At 40.2% G+C, this 16,837-nt stretch overlaps 1 protein-coding gene across 1 annotated transcript; it reads right to left on the minus strand.

Moving 5' to 3' along the window:
- Positions 1-1,671: 1,671 nt before the first annotated feature.
- LOC147896201 (serine/threonine/tyrosine-protein kinase HT1-like) lies at positions 1,672-4,269 on the minus strand. The gene is made up of 3 exons (XM_087382746.1): positions 3,477-4,269; positions 2,309-2,764; positions 1,672-2,127 (listed from the first exon to the last, which is right to left on the minus strand). Exons 1-3 carry the CDS (start codon positions 4,176-4,178, stop codon positions 1,879-1,881), a joined length of 1,407 nt encoding a protein of 468 aa, XP_087238872.1. The 5' UTR covers positions 4,179-4,269; the 3' UTR covers positions 1,672-1,878.
- Positions 4,270-16,837: the final 12,568 nt, after the last annotated feature.

The raw sequence follows: 16,837 nt of genomic DNA on the forward strand, positions 1-16,837 counted from the left end.
TGGTCTTGAGGGGACAATCCATGCAAGCATGGCGAATGCCTCAGTCTCTGCAAAGTGGTTGGAAAGTAGCAGGGCTATCACAATGGGGGCACTTGACGATTCGATGATTCTCTCCACAACCGTAGTAGCACTTGATTGGTGCTCGATATGTGTTTGGTCGAACTTGATTTGCATAGACTGATATCAATCCTTCTACTCCTTCCACATAGTATATTGGGTACTCAGCCTCATATTCAAATTGCGGATCCACATCCTCGTCTTGAAGTTGTTATAGTGGAACTGCTGGAGGAGGGGGATTTGGTGCTTTTGCGTATTGCTGTGGATTTTTGGGCAGCTGAGGAGCTTGGGTTTTCATTCTTGGAGTTGGTGGTGCTTGGGTAAATGTTGGTTGTCTATATGCTGAGATGGGTTCCGGTTTGACATTGTTGAGGTCGAGGTGGGTTGTTGCGCATGTTGAATATGCAATTGCTCTCATCATGCCCATCGACTGCACAAATATGACACCATAGCCTTGGAGGTGGATTTGATTGTTCATTGATCCTAGACCTCAAGACAAGGCATTCATTTGCCGTATGGTTTTGCCATGTAATACGGACACCAGACATGTTTGCGCCTGAATAGGTTGGAGATTACGATTGAGATATGCGAAGCTTTTGCTCCTTTGCTTGCATCATTTTATCCCTTAGCTTCATGGTCATAGTGACCTTCATCAAATGTTTCTGTAGTTAATTTAGATTTGCCTTTTTTTGGAGCATCTATCCTTACCATCATCATTGTCACAGTCAGAATCCGTCATGCCAACTTCAACATCCATCGTTGCCACATAAGCAACATTGAACATCTCATAATAACTACTTATATTTTTCAGTTCTTTGCAAATCTTCTTTTTCACACTAGTAATGAACCAAGCCGCTAGGTATTCGTCATTTGGACATGGCTCGCATTCGGCAATCCAATGCTTCATTCGGCCCACATATCTATGAATTTCTTCTCTACGGCCTTGTTCGATCTTGCCCAAATGGAGAGCCAGGTCATCTTGAAGGCCGCTGGTTTGGAATTGCTGCTTGAATTAGCTTGATAGGATGGCCCATGTGGCATGTTTCTCTACTAGAAGATCCAAGTACCATTCAGAGAGTTCGCCGACCAATGCCGTAAGGAACCAAGCAACTTTAGTCTCGTTAGATTGATCACCTCCTACTCTACAAGCGACATCAAAGAGTAGAAGGAACCTTTCTAGATCACCCCACCCATTGTACTTTGGAAGTTCAAGCTTTTCCAAGGGTCTTCTTCCATGGTTGCTGAAGTTTGGGTAGTGGAAGAAGGGGGGGAAGGATTGAGGAGAAGAAGGGAGTGGGGATTGAGGAGAAGAAGGGGGGGTGATTGACCTCTACACATTGGTGTCTATTAGATGGCCTGATTTGTTCTTTAAGTGGCTGTTTTTTAAGAAATATAAAATTTCTTAAGCTAGTAACCAAAGGTTTCTGATTGGGATTTTGATTTTTGGCTAGAGATGGAAAAATTAGGTAATGGAAAAGACTTCCAACAAACATCATAAGGCCATTCTCTCTCATGACACTTTTGGAGGCTGTACTTAGATTTCTTTAGCCTCAAAAGACTGCTTTGACACTTTAGCAACCAAGAAGCAAGAACTTGAGAATATGTCCCTAGAGATAAGAATTGATTTCCAAGGTGTTGCACTCTTTCAATTGAATGTTTTCACTTCTGGGTTAAAACTAGATGTACAGAGCTCATGACACCCTGTTCCACACAACTTCTGCACCATAACACATCAGGTAACTGATTTATGACATTGAAAGCATTCCTATCCAAAAAAAAAACAGTAAGATTTGTGCCATCCTTGTCGTTATAAATTCTAAGTCAAAACAGATGACTCAGGTCACTCCTCGATACACAACCTGCAAAGCAACAGAGAAACATATTTGTATGCTTGTAAGAGTGTTGCCATGTACTCATGCTCTCTTCCAACTGCGATGATTCCTTCATTTCTTTCAGTGCTTCAACTATCTCTGGAAAAGTTGGTCTCTTGTCAGAATCAGTACACCAGCAGTGGTACATTAGCTCTCCCAATGCTCGTGGGCAATTCATGGGAAGAGGAGGCCTTGCATGCTGCACCCATTCAATAGATGCAAAGATTAGAATAATAACATCAACGATCATGCAAACCCCGCCCAATATAGTGCCTTTTTCCTCCCATCAGGGTTTCTTTCTCAAAGCAGCACACATCAGACGCCTCACCCAAACTATCTAGCTATTGTATCTTATAACATCGTCCAGCACCAAAGCATACCTTGTGTGTGACTGCAAAGGCTGCTTGGACAGGCGACAATCCCTCGAAAGGGATCTTCCCTGTCAAAAGCTCCCACACTAAAATCCCAAAACTATATACGTCAGTCTTTTTTGAGAAATTCTTACTGCTGATCATTTCAGGTGCCATCCAGCGGTATGTCCCAACACCATCAGTCATGCTAGACATATCCGACTGAAAACAAGCCACCCCAAAGTCTGTAATCTTCACACATAAGTCATCCTGTATGAGCAGATTGTCTGACTTTAGATCTCGGTGTAGCACATCTTGTGAATGCAGATACTCCATGCCTCGGGCAATGTCAAGAGCCATGCTGATCACCAATTCCAGTGGAAGGGAGAATGGCCCTTGGTTGTGTAAAAAACTCCTTACAGAACCTAACGGAAGGTACTCTGTGATGATGCAACATACAGGAGGCTTTCTGCATGCTCCAACAAACTGCAAAAACACACACAGCATTGTCTCCGTAACAAGATTCAATCTACAAATGTTCAATCAAATGACAGCAATCAGAAGTGCAAATGATTAAACTCGAGTGTGGTTCTCAGTACGCCGAGTACATCTGGTCTGTTAAGTATCTACACGAAGACGTAAATAAAGAACCCAAACTCCTATATTGTGAACACAGGTAGGAACAAGTTACGATTACTCGTCTAAAAGAGAGCACCGCGTCCAAACTAAGAAGACCCTGTGTTTTTCACTTCATTGTATCCTGTACTATGGAATATGCCCCCGGGGGGAGGGAGGTTGGAATATCCTTTCACAGTAAGAGCATAACGACAGATTAAAAGTAAGACAATGAATTCGGTTATCTCGTCCGCTTGGGACTACATCACCAGTCCTTTCTATTGTACTCCTTATTATGAAGACTGATAAACATTGAGGGCTTTCTGCAGCGAGCACTCATCTTGCGGAGGTAAACAGGAGCACAGACGATTGAGAGCACAGACGATTGAGCAAGTCAGAGTAACATCTGGAAAAGAGATTCAAGAGGAATTTAGGGAGCCCAAAGCGATACCTATCCCCCTCAGATTGATAATAATCACACGTTCAGGACTTAAGCTATGCATTGAGAGAAAAAAAAGGAACTAGGTGTATGACCACCAACAAAACGCGACATCCAGCAAGTACACCATCGTGGGGAAAGCACCTTCACGATGTTCCGGTGATGAACTCGTGAGAGCACATTGACTTCACATCTGAACTGCCGATCGAGCCTTCTGGCGATCTCCTCGTCATTTTCAGGCAGCCTCAGAATTTTCACAGCTACAGCGGTATCCTTGTATTTGCCAAGATATAGGCGACTGTAGGCCCCCGAAGCAAATTTGGGTCCTATGAATAATTCCGACAGATCTACCATCCATTCTTCGGCCTCCTCCACTGCATACTCGCCTCCAGATGTCGCAAAGCACTCCGACCAAGAAGCAGCTCGATCTGATTCGCGATTATTCTTCCTTCCAGGGAATTCCGCTTCATAGACCTCACTCTCGTAATTCTCTTTGTCGCCATCACTTCTTCCTGTTCGAAAAACGGAGCTTGATTGACGGTTTCGTCCCCTTCTGCTTGCAACGGGTGAGTCCGCAGAAGAAGTAGTAGAAGCTGCTGTCGAACAGGCACGTCGCACGATCTGGCTTTTGGAACATTGTTGAGCTAGTCTAGTGGAGCCGGATGCGCAGGCCCTCGGACTGTTGAAGATCATGTCATTTTCTATAAATTCATGTAGTTGAGATAGAGATCGCTGCGGAATAACAGCGCAACGATGAAGCCGATAGCAGATGGACCTCGAGAAATGCGTGCGCCCAACCCAAGTTGATGATTCTAGGCCAGAGCTATCGCGGCGGAGGTTCTCCATGGGAGATGCATTCGAATCTTGCAATTCATGGAACTCTTCGAGAGACAGATGTTAGCTTCTCGAAGACAATTTGAAGTTCACAACAAGAAGAATGTCGTACTCGTGAGCACTGCCTTCAATTGGTTGTGTCAAAGTAAAACAATTGTCAAGGTGAATGAATGATTAATTTGTAACACCCCTTATCCAAGCCGCGTATAACAAAGTTTGAATGATTTGCAAACTCCTTGAGAGAGAGAGAGTTCTTTAAAAAAGAAAGTGTGTGTGAGTGAGTGTGTTTGAGAGAGAAAGAACCACAATAGAAGAGGCCCACGTGGCAACAAAGTGTGTGTTTAACAAAAATGTAACTAGAGCTCTCCCTGGCAGGCAGTGCTAACAAAGTGAATGATATTTAATCATTCATAAGACCTGCCCAAGATTTTAAAAAGCAAGCAAAAAGGAATCCATTGGAAATGGTGTGGAGGAAGACTCCACTAGATAAAGGGGAGAGAGGGGGAGCATTTCTACGGGAGATAGGTTGGGTACATGTCTCTCTTCCGATAGCATTTCGTCAAGAAGATTTCTAGAATCACGGGTACATGAAGATTCCTACAGGAAGTAATCGGAATCAGGGGCACATGTCAACCTGAAGCTCGGTAGGTGAGAGAAGCATCCCTATTGGATATACCCCTCTTGCCGGACCTTGCCTGCCTGTGTAGTACAATTGCATGAGTCAGGTAGCCGAGTGCCTTCCGATTGCCTTCCCTACCTGAACCACCCCAAAAAAGCTACATGTGCCAAGGGTGAGAGAGAGAGAGAGGGGAGGAGGGGAGACTCAAACGTGCCACTTGTGCAGGTTCACCACATCTCTCACCTACAGGTTGCCACAACGCAATCACCTCCCAACGCCCTCTTGGCCAACGGAAGTCGTCTTCTTGATGATGATGCGCCTTTTTGTGGCTAATTATTCTCTACAGATTTAAATGCCTTGCACTTGTTAAATGCCCTTTATTTTTAGTGCCTATGTGTTATTATCTAGTGAGCTCGATTTTCCAATTAGCCCCTATCGGATTTTTTTGGAGCTTTCTGGTATTTAAAGGGTCATGATTAAACGGCTAATACTAGCCGACCAATGACCTTAATGGAGAGGAAATAGGTAGCCCATGGGGCCCTAGCTTAGTTGTTGAGGAAAGTGTGTGTGCGCACGCATGCGCACACACATGCATGAGTTTGATATCTCGAGCAGCACTATGGTATTCCCTTATGCTCTACAACATGCACCATGCACCATGGGAAATAGAGGAGAAATACTGGGGAAATATTTCTCAAAAATAAAGGGGAATATTTTTAAAAAATAGAGGGGAAGAGTGTGGACGCTAGAAATAACACTCCATGCTCTAGACCTCATGGTGCTATTTCCCACACCCTTGAGAACCATTGATGTAACGCTTCTCTACAATTGATGTGACTATGAGAGCACTCTCCCATGGGATAGCCCACTTGATTGCACCAAGCACCAAGAGCATGCTACAACACATTTTCTTTCTTGGCCATGGTAGCAAGTTGCCCATGCAAGACACATGCGGAAACAAGAGTGCACGTGGGCACTTGTTCCTAGTATAGTGGTAGAGTAAGCACTTTTGGATGCAAAAGAGAACTGAAATAATTTTTTAAAGGGCATTGGGCTATTAAAAGGAAATTTTTGTAGGATGATCTCCATAGATGGCAACTTGAACATACAACTTGAATTTTTTAAAATAAATTATCGTGAAAATTCACAAAAGAGTTTCTACCGCTACCACGGAGGCAGTGCTAACAAACACAAATGCATCCCACCTAGTTTAAGAAAGCAAGCTCACAACAGAGAGTCTCGGCAATTCACAAAAGACTTTCTACCATTATACGAAGGCAGTGCTAACAAACATAAATGCATCCCACATAGTTTAAGAGAGCAAGCTCACGGAGAGTCTCAGCAACATAGGAATCCACTCACCTGACATTTCAACTCGCATCCCACTTTAGGCATCCATCAAAGTTCACTTATGGACCTTATTTCCAAAATGTTTACCCGAAGGTATATCCAAAACTTGAACTTGTGACTACTCACATGTTTCTTAAAATAGTTCTACAATGTTTACTAAAACTCAATAGATTATGCAAATCCTTGAAATTTTGAACGAAGAATTCCCTTGTATATTTAAAAACTTATTGATCCATTGTAAAGAATTCTATGGTATATTTGAAAATTTACAATTTATCCATTAATGTACAAGTTTTGCTAATTTCCTCACAACCTCAATGACTTTATTATGTGGTCTTACTACTATCTAATTTTAGTGTGGACACCTCTATCCTAGCCCTTACTTTAGAATAGATCTCCCACTTAAATGCTCTTTCGCCTTTGTCTTACATTAGTAGTGGTATGGCTATAACATCAAACAAGTAGAACCATGTATGATCAAGATCCTCATGATATGCAATGGAGGCTGGAGGCTATCACGTATATATATATGCATGAGATGGGATGGTAAATGGTAGCATGCCATTGTCCACATCCTCACCCTTGTCCACTCTGCAATAGGAGACATAGAGGTAAGAAACGATTTATCCACTCATTCTCTAGTAAATAGGCTCTCTAGTAAATAGGTATGATCGCCTATACAAGACCCACGCTTCCATTGCACAATCATGCCACCGAAGAATAAAATATTACAAATTTATTGACAAGATAGTTGGTAAATTGTGTAAATCTTGTTCGATTTGCTCACATATGTTGTAAAGATTCTCAATAGCACGTTTATATCAATGTGATGGAATAACAGGCCAACCTCTTAGCAAGGACATATACTCCTTGGAGAATAAAGGACATACATTTGATCTAGGGAAGGTAATTGCTACTCCTTGGTGGAATCAACTCTTCTATATTGGTGGTGGGCTAATGCCTATAATCTTATTGAATCAATTATCCAATAATAGAAAATTTGTAATCACAAGCAAAGGATTTGTGCTCCATAGTTGAATTTTAACAACGGTAAGTTTAAAAGAGTCATATATAATATAGAAAACGATGACCTATATTTTGATCATTTGAGCACACATTGATCTCACTACATTAATCTATAATTTCCCTTAGACTTTTCTTCAATTATAAAGCTTTACTTTTCCTACAAGTTTTCCTTCACAATAGAGAAAACTATGCCTCTAAACAACAAACACAACTTCTTACTTCTCTTGTTTGCTTAAGATAGGTACATGATAGGATGCCCATGCTTGAGGTTTAATAGCTTTAAGGAAGTTATGGATGTTCCTCACCCTTATAGCCCACAGAAAGAAAAATAATTCCCTCCTTATTCAAGATAGATTTTCATGCCCTCTCTTTTTTCTACATGTCAAGTGTACATTGAAAGGAGAGAGTATAGGACAAGAATGGGAAAATGAAGCTACAAGCAATGCGAATGCAACATATAGGCCTTGGCATATATCATGCCTTCCAGAACTACTATCAAGATCATTTCCATCGTTTCATAGTTACTTAATACCTTGGGTAAATTAAGCCATCCATGATGACTGAGATACTTAAAACATGTCACATCATTGCTTACATTAGCCATCTAAAGACATTATTTTTTATATAGCACCTTTATTACAAAAGAAAATAGTAGATTGACTTAAATTTTTTGGTCAAGGAATCTGTGATGACTAAGATTCTTTTAGCACGTCATGTTCGTGATCCTTGCATTTGCCACATAGAATTAGACATTCACATCATTGTTATAATATACTAATGAGTCCAATAAATAACCAAAGATTCTTATGTGTGACAAACAAAAAAGGTACAAATAGACTTAAAGGAAACTAAAGTCAGTTTAAAGTTCTTGTCCCTTGAATCATATATCACCCCTACTATTTCTTCATTACCACAAACCCACACGCCTCTATAAAAGTCACGATCAACATGGATTTATGTTTCTTGAAGAATCTCTTCTTACACGCCATATGCTCTAGGGCCCCTATGTGCTTGTTTTGGACCTTCCTTACAATATTGACTTTTGAATGACATTTTGGAAAGCATTGTGCTTTTTAAGCTACAATTCTCTTGAGTCCCACTTACTTGTCCTTCTCTTCTTAGAATATGAATTAACCCTACACAATACATATACATACATACATGTGTGCATATGTACATATATACATACATGCATGCACACATACATATATACAAACACACACACATACATACTTTCATACATACACACATGCATACATACTTTTATACATACACACATGCATACATACTTTTGTACACATGCATACATACGCATATTTGTATATACATACATATATCCTTACATCCATAGATATATATACACAAATTTGTGAATGGAATAGAAGAGTTGAGTGATTTAAATACTAAGTCATCTCTTTTTGCATGTGGTCTACAATTTGGCATTGGTACATGTGATATTGGTGGAGCATGTCAATATTGTGTATAGTAATTTTAGAGTCCATGGGGAGCATTTGGTACATGTCTTACAAACTCAAAGGATTGAGCTTTCATACAAGCTCCTCTTTGATTCTACAATTGCCAATCTTGCTTTTCCATAACAACATCTTCCCTAATGTGTGCATTATTAGATTTGTGGTTTTCCCATCTTCTTTATAACCATCAATGTCTCCATCATGCATTGCCTTGCCTTTTGCACCTCCCTCGTATCCTTATCTCTATCTTTTATTCCATGTGGTAACATGGACTACATACAACCATCTCGGGTTAGAATGACCTAAATGAAAGCCACCAATGTTTACTATGAAAATGTAAGTATTAATTAAAGTAAATAAATACATGACACAAATGCTTCAAAGTGAGTTTGAACGTAATACGTACATACCTATTCACATTGTTTAGTAAGAACAAATGTATCACATTCATTTGACTAGAGTTTGGCAGAGTCTATCGAGAACAAGCCATTACTATCTTTCCTCACTATAGAATTGGGACCATTGTAGATTTCTTTGAACCGTTTTACATCAAGAATCAAAATTCTAGATTGTCTAATTCCAAATTCTAAGATGTATTATATTAGAGAAACTAAGGCTCGAGGGGCTCAAACTATTGAAGCATAGCAAAAACAAGTAGAAGCAAACAAGTGAATCACATTCCATTAGAGAACGCCTCTTTAAATAGGCCAAAGTACATTGTCTACCCATCCACATGTCATTTTCTCAAATTCCTATCTTCTTAGTCCAATCAAATTCTCTCACAACTCTCTCATCCAATCACATATTTTCTTCTCTTTTACTACTCTTCTACCCTCTCTAACACCCCACCTTGATACTAGGCTGGTTATAACCGAATATCAATGTCATCAGATCTATAATGTGAACTTACAATGATAATTTCTCCCCCCCTTAGCCCCCTATCAATCTCATAGGCCTATGGTGTCACAATGATGTGGGAATTTACACACACTCATAGGCTCCTCCTCATAAGGTAGGATGCTCTCAATGCTTCCTTAGCTACATCATCGATGCCTAAGGCAAGCTCACTACAAAAGAACAATTTCAAAAAAGACCCTCATTATTCTGGAGTGATGTTTTCACAAGATTAGCTTGGTAACATTTCCTTTCATCATGTCCATATTTCTTGCAAATAGTGCATTGTAGTTTGCCCTTATTCTTGGTTTGTCATTTCACAATAGCTGCATGGTTTGTCATTTCACTGAGCTTCATTTCACCTTTCGATTTCCCTTTTGGAAACCTATCTTAGTACTTCTGAATGCTTGATCATGAGCAAAGTTGGAAGCTTTGCCCCCCTTTAACTTGTTTTTACCTTCTCTTTCTAATAGAGATGCTTTAATATCATGCAATGTATATTGGACAATCTTTCAACAAATGTACTATATCCATCAACTGTTTCAACAAATGTACTATATCCATCAACATCACAACAACTAGCAAACAAAATAGCCTTCGATTCATCATCATCAAGAGCATTTTTTAGATTGCCAATTGTTACCGTATTCATTTGTACTTGTTGAGATGACTAGTAAGATCTTCCTTTGGGTCATATTTGAGATTATAGAGTTGCCAATTGTTGCCATATTCATTGGTACTTGTTGAGATGACTAGTAAGATCTTTATTTGTACTTGTTGAGATGACTAGTAAAATCTTCCTTTGGGTCATATTTGAGATTATAGAGTTGTATCAACAATTTTGAGTGTTGTACATCCATGCCAAATACCTTATTTAACCCTTACCATGCATGCTTGGCATGAAGGATACCATCAATGTGATGCATAACTTCATCACCAAGGTTGTAGGCTATATAGCCAATTGCCTTTTCATTTCTTCTTTCCCATTCATCTTCTAGAGTTTCTTGTGTGTCACGTCCCTTGATTAATCCCCACAAATTCTTGCACATGAGTAAATACATTATTTTAGATTGCCACGTATGGGATCCAACACCCATAAACTTCTCTACTACATCATGCAAAGCCATTAGAGTGGTCTTACCAAGCTTTACTGATTGGCAGTGTATAACTATTTTATAAAGAAGTCTCCACAACCATATAAATTCATGCTATTACACAAAAAATCAGAAAAGGCTTGTTGTTTTGCATAACTACAGTACCAACTCTTAGACTTACCCTTCCATTTAGATGTGGTTCTCTTTACCTTCAACCTCTTGTAATTCATAGATTCACAAGCAGATGGCATCATGTAGTGCGAAGTCCTTAAGAGAGAAATGAGAATACCTTAGAAGAAGTAAAGGGACCAAAAATTAATACTACCATGTGTCTCAAGGGTGGAGATTTGGTAAAGAAAAAAGAGATGTAGATCATCAACATTCAGAGACCATCATGTAGAAGTGTTGTCCATATGACAACAATGCTATATGCTTTTGGAATACAATGAAGAAGCATTGAAGTAATGAGGATTTACATTAGAAAAATGGATGCCATGGTCCTTAAGCACATAAAAATAAGGATGAAATTAAGAAGTAATAAAGACGTAAATCATAGCCCCTTGCAAACTACCACTCTCATTCAATTACTTTCTCCCCATTATATTAAGCTTGGTGAAGAGATTCTCCTAGTGAATGATTTGACATGCCATTCATGAGAAAAGCATGGTCCTTTAGTATGCTTATACAAAATGTGTATGCGTCCAATGGTCATGAAGCTTTGGATGGACCTTTTTCTGAGTAAACCCCCAAAAATTCAACCCTTTAGATATAACTAATATAACGTGGGAGTGTCTTTTTATGGACTTTACTCTACTGGCTTACCTAAATTTTAGACTAGCCATGATACTATCTTTGAAGTGATTGATAATCTTACTACAATGGCCCATTTTTATGCCTACAATAACCACTAGTTCATATTTAGACATTGTGAGAGCATTGTTGAAATGTGCTCTTTATAGTTTCTCTGTATCGTTTGGCCTTTTCGCGTTATTATGCAAAAAAAGTGGCATACCAAGATCCATGCACATAAGGAACTTAGGGATATATACCAATCACTCAACAGCAAACCCTTTTTTACCTAGGTTTTAATAACCTATTCAAGGAAAAGATCCCCAATGATTATGAGCTACTCTTGCAATGGCTACCTGATGTACCATATGTAGAAGCACATGTGCCTAGATTGTCATAACCTTGAGGGAAGCTTCCTATCAAACAAGCACAATACTTTGATAGTGTCCACCTATTCTTATCAATTCTTGATAAGGAGATATGATTTCATATCCATCCTTTCCACATGGAAAAATAATACTGGAATAGTATACTCATCAAGTGTATATAATGGAATAGTATATTCATCAAGTGTATATGAATTTAATAAAATGATATGGGATGATGGTAAATAATCATACCTGGTGATGCCACCAATGATGTAGATGGCTTCCTTGATGTTTTTTGATATGCATATTTTCACTGCAATTGGGAGAATTACCTATACTTACAAAGTCACCTACATTGAGAAGTTATAATTAAAGCTTATAAAAGCAATCGATTGATAAGGATTTAGAGTTGTCATTATGACGTACCAAATCAAAAGACAAAGAAACCTGTATGAACTTATGCAGACTTTGTCATTATGACATACCAAATCAAAATACAAATAACCTTATGTGAATCATGAGACTTTAGGCCACTAAGCTTATTAACCTCTGTAAAATCCCCCTTTGGGTAATGCATGTGCCCCAGTGGCCAATGTCTCTTCCATATTGGTGAAGATCCATGGCACCTTCAAAAGCACAACTCTATTACCATTTCTTTTCTGGTCATTGTGTCCTTTTCTCTCAAGCTTTCTCATGCTCCCCTCATGTCCTTCTTACCAATAGAATGTTCCCAAATGGCACATCTCACATCCTTGAAGATATGCATAGGATCTAAGTGGTGATTGATTTGCAATGTCCCTAACAAAGAAGCTTGTGGAATACCAATAGGATCTTCAACTTGGGTAGGAGACACACTCCATCAATTGTCCATGCCTCTAGCCAATATTTGGCCTTTAAGGTAGGTCATTTGAGACCAATCATCCCATCACATTCAAGATGGTCATGTGGGAGTATTGAATATGAATTTCATATATGACCTTCAAATATCATGAGAGTATTGTGCCTTTAATCAATCACCACAAAATAGGGCATGAATGGTACCCACATGTTTGAAGGCCTAATAGATAAAAGTATGTGTCAGTGTCATACATATTTGCATGGTCTAGGAGAGAAACACATGGGGAGACTCATCACTCACCTAAGCATTCTTCTCCATATGTAGACATCAAGATGCTCTTGATCTAAATATAGGGGTCTATAATAAGATTTGATAAGGTTATTTTTTGGAGGACATGAAATTATTGCAAGAAAATTGTTGTGTAAGATTGTTTTCTGGAGAATATGAATTATTGCAAAAAAATGTGAAGATGAAAAATAATTTCTCAAAGAAGGTTCACGATAGTGAACGCATATAATATATGAATCCAACTATTTAGAACAAAAAACAAGTTGAATAAGTCATATTTAACTTGATTGTAAGGAGGTCACCCAGAGAGAAGGAACATCTTGAAACAATGTAAAAGATAGGGACTTGCTTGACAATGATTGACTAAGATATTAGACTCACTCCAAGGTGCTATGCTTATAGAATAGATGGATAAATTTGGTTTTTATCCAATAGTGGAGATTTGAGTCATATGCCTACGGTCCCTAATCTTCTACGATACCGAGCAAAGTTGGGGTAACTAGTGCACTTGTATAGTACGTTCGTCACACACAAACCTTAGGCTCATAAATTGGAAAAAGAGCCAGTCATTTTGCACTCAGAGGTGCAACGTTAGGAGGTTGTTATCCTCATCCCGCGACATACATTGATTGGGCACAATGGGATAGTGGGCCACCCAAGTCCTTTGGGACATGCAGATGTCTCCTCGTGGAGGTAGAAACACAACAACAAGCACATGCACATAGATTATAGAGATTGAGGAAGCTACCCATGAGTTGGTAAGGGTGATTATGCAACCCTTTGGCACCCCACCATTGGTTTGAATAGTTCTTGAGAACTAGGGTGCCTCTTAGAATTCAGTTTGTGCAGCTTCTTCTAGAAGATTATAGAGTATGGCCTGGGGACCTTCTCCGGCTAAACTAGTTCACCCCACTAAAATAGATTCATATTGCATGGTGGAGACATCATGGCAAGGCCAACCATGGTGTAAATCCACAAAGTGGGGACCTCACCATTGTGAAGAGAGTGGGAGAGAGGTAAGGAGTCTCACTTGCAACTTTCTCACATACACAATGGGGGAATACACACAAAGGTGGAGGCTGAAAACCGTTTTCCTCTTCTTAGTTGTGAAAGCCAAAAGAACTCTCTCTAAGTACAAAAGGAATAGATGAACCATATATGTGACAAAACATGTGTGCCTCAGGATCTATGGAGCACTCTAAGGTGGATGAAACCTGTGTGGAAACATGATGAAGAGAGTGCTCATGACATGTATCTCAAGTCAATTAGGTTCCAAGATAGATTAGCTTGGACTCATAAAGAGAATCTTGAGATAGTGCAAAGTGCTTGATTGATATTACTTCAAATGAACCTCCCTTTTATAGGTGAGGGTACTTACATCCATTTTGCTTGCTCACATGTGGGATATCTCCTCCATGCCATGTGGCAGCTTACCCTTTGCTCATACCTTTGCTCTACATGTGCTCATGGCACCATATATCTCAACACCTCCCCTTGGTGCCATAATCCTTTGGCTACTGCAAGGTGGTCAGATGTGAGTTACAAATCCATCACCTCCCCTTAGTGCATGCATTGCTACTTAAGGTGGTCAAGTGTGGCTTTTACATGTCAATACCTCCCCTGGGTGCTTTCATAGCTACTCTCAGGTGGTCAGGTTTGATTACAAAACATAATAGGCAAGGTTGGCAAGGTTTTTGCTTTTCAATACATGTTATTTCTGTCATTCTGCTCATGGCTTGATGATGATTCCACGTAGTTGACCTGCTGGTTCTTCAATCTGAAATCTTCTTCTTTGTGTAACTTCATGCATGATGCTTTGTTCTTCCATGTGCCTTGATGCTTTGTGTGTGGATGCCATGCTTCCTACTATGGTCATCTCATGCACTTGTGCTTTCAGCTTGCTTCTGACAATGATGTGTGCATTCATGCTTTGCTTTTCCATTTGTTGCAAAGGTCTTACCATGAGCTTTATTTTGCTTCAATGGTAGTGTCTAATTGCTAACAATGATTCTGATCCAATAGGCGCGTAGAGCTCGAAAAGACAATCAATTTTCCTTTTTGGAGCATGTGCAAATTCTTCCTGGATTGCAAGTTACACCTTGTTGAAGCTTTTGTGAAGAAGAGGACCTTTGATGATGTGGCATAGGGATTCACATGCAGAATTCAAACTGTGCTTAACAAGGGGTTATGTGATTAGGTGGCATTGTAGGTGATGTGGCATATTAACCAACCCTAACCATGGCTTAGTAAGTGAGTTAATTTAACCATACACTTAACTAAGGTTTAAGATATTCAACCATGGTAAAACTCAATCCTGCCACGTGTCAGGCAACGAGATGCTGACGTGGAGAAAACATTTGTGTTTTCGTCTCCCTACGCCTCGTTGCCGTATCTGTGCCTTATCTGCTCCTTCTTTGGTACTTTCACTCTGCCTCGATCTTCGTCCCTGAAATTCCTTCTTCCTGTAAGTTGTGTTGCAGCTGTGTGGTCTTGGTCATCGTGGGCGTTGGCTATGGAGGTGTTGCTTGTGGTTGGGCTGAGGCTAGCGGGCGTGAGCCGAAGCTCAGAGATGGAGAGATCCATCGTTGTTGGAGCCACTGTTTGGATGGAGCTGGCTATGGCTCTCTAGAGCATAAGGTCGAGGCTGTAGCCCCGGGAAGGAGCTCTTTGATGGAGAGGCTGCTGTGAGCCGTCTATTGCGACTGTTGAGAGGCGCTCATAAGAGCTCGTTGATGGACTGCTTCAGCTTTTCCACAACTCCATCTCGCTTCCTTTCTTGATGCAGCTCTCCTTAAGAACTTGTAGGCGACCCTCATCAGAGTTCTCGTTGCATCAACAGTATCGCAATTCCATTCTCAATATCGATTGTCACCTTCCTGGAGCTTTGCCTAAGTCGTAGAAGACACTACCACTGCTACTGCAGCGTCAAGCGTCGTTGGCTGCCTGTTCGGTTGGCAGAGCTCGTAGTAGGCATTGGACCGATCTGTTGCATGTGCCATTTTTCTTGGAGCGTGGGCATCTTGGAACTGTTGTCCGATCTACAGAAGCAACTGGTAAAGAGTAGCCTGGCTGAGTAGAGGCGGTTGCTCTCAGTCATTGGAGTGAGACATACGTCTCTACAGGAGGTGATCTTTTTTGAGAGGCATTTGCTTGGAGGTGGGTGTAGGTAGAGTTTTAGGCTCTCTCTTCCTTTTCTCTCAAATCTCTCCCAAACAGAGGATCTCTTAGCAAATCCCTAACATGAACAATCACTCAAGAGGCATGAACATAAATCTGTCTCTCTCTCTCTCTCACAACCAAAGAAATTGATCTAGCACTCACAAGAACAGAAATATCTCAAGTTTTCATGGACGGAATTCTCTCAATCTAAAACTAAAACTAACCTAAGAGAAAACATGTGCTTCTAAGGCATGCCTACAACTAATCTAGGAATGGAAGCAATCCTAGTGAACTACTAATCAGCTAAACTAGGAGAGCTAAACCTATGCTCTGATACCATGACAAAACATGTGTGCCTCAGGATCTATGGAGCACTCTAAGGTGGATGAAACCTGTGTGGAAACATGATGAAGAGAGTGCTCATGACATGTATCTCAAGTCAATTAGGTTCCAAGATAGATTAGCTTGGACTCATAAAGAGAATCTTGAGATAGTGCAAAGTGCTTGATTGATATTACTTCAAATGAACCTCCCTTTTATAGGTGAGGGTACTTACATCCATTTTGCTTGCTCACATGTGGGATATCTCCTCCATGCCATGTGGCAGCTTACCCTTTGCTCATACCTTTGCTCTACATGTGCTCATGGCACCATATCTCTCAACAATATGTGGGTCTCAAACCAAACTCAGCTAACCTAGGTGGCATACTAACTGAGCCACTAACTAGAGTATATAAAGATAGCTGTCATCCAGCTATTATTCATGGGCGGTGT

The sequence above is a fragment of the Dipteris shenzhenensis genome, chromosome 12 (genome assembly GCF_047967505.1).
Source record: "Dipteris shenzhenensis isolate YYH24624 ecotype China chromosome 12, Dip_SZ_1.0, whole genome shotgun sequence".
Classification (NCBI taxonomy): Eukaryota; Viridiplantae; Streptophyta; class Polypodiopsida; order Gleicheniales; family Dipteridaceae; genus Dipteris; species Dipteris shenzhenensis.

Bases quoted from the DNA above. Each gene is read 5' to 3' on its own strand.
- LOC147896201 (XM_087382746.1), bottom strand. From the start codon at position 4,178: ATGGAGAACCTCCGCCGCGATAGCTCTGGCCTAGAATCATCAACTTGG. The intron at 2,765-3,476 runs GTGCTTTCCCCA...GTGTTTTTGCAG, and splicing joins ATCACCGGAACATCGTGAAG to TTTGTTGGAGCATGCAGAAA. The intron at 2,128-2,308 runs GTATGCTTTGGT...GAATGGGTGCAG, and splicing joins CCTTTGCAGTCACACACAAG to CATGCAAGGCCTCCTCTTCC.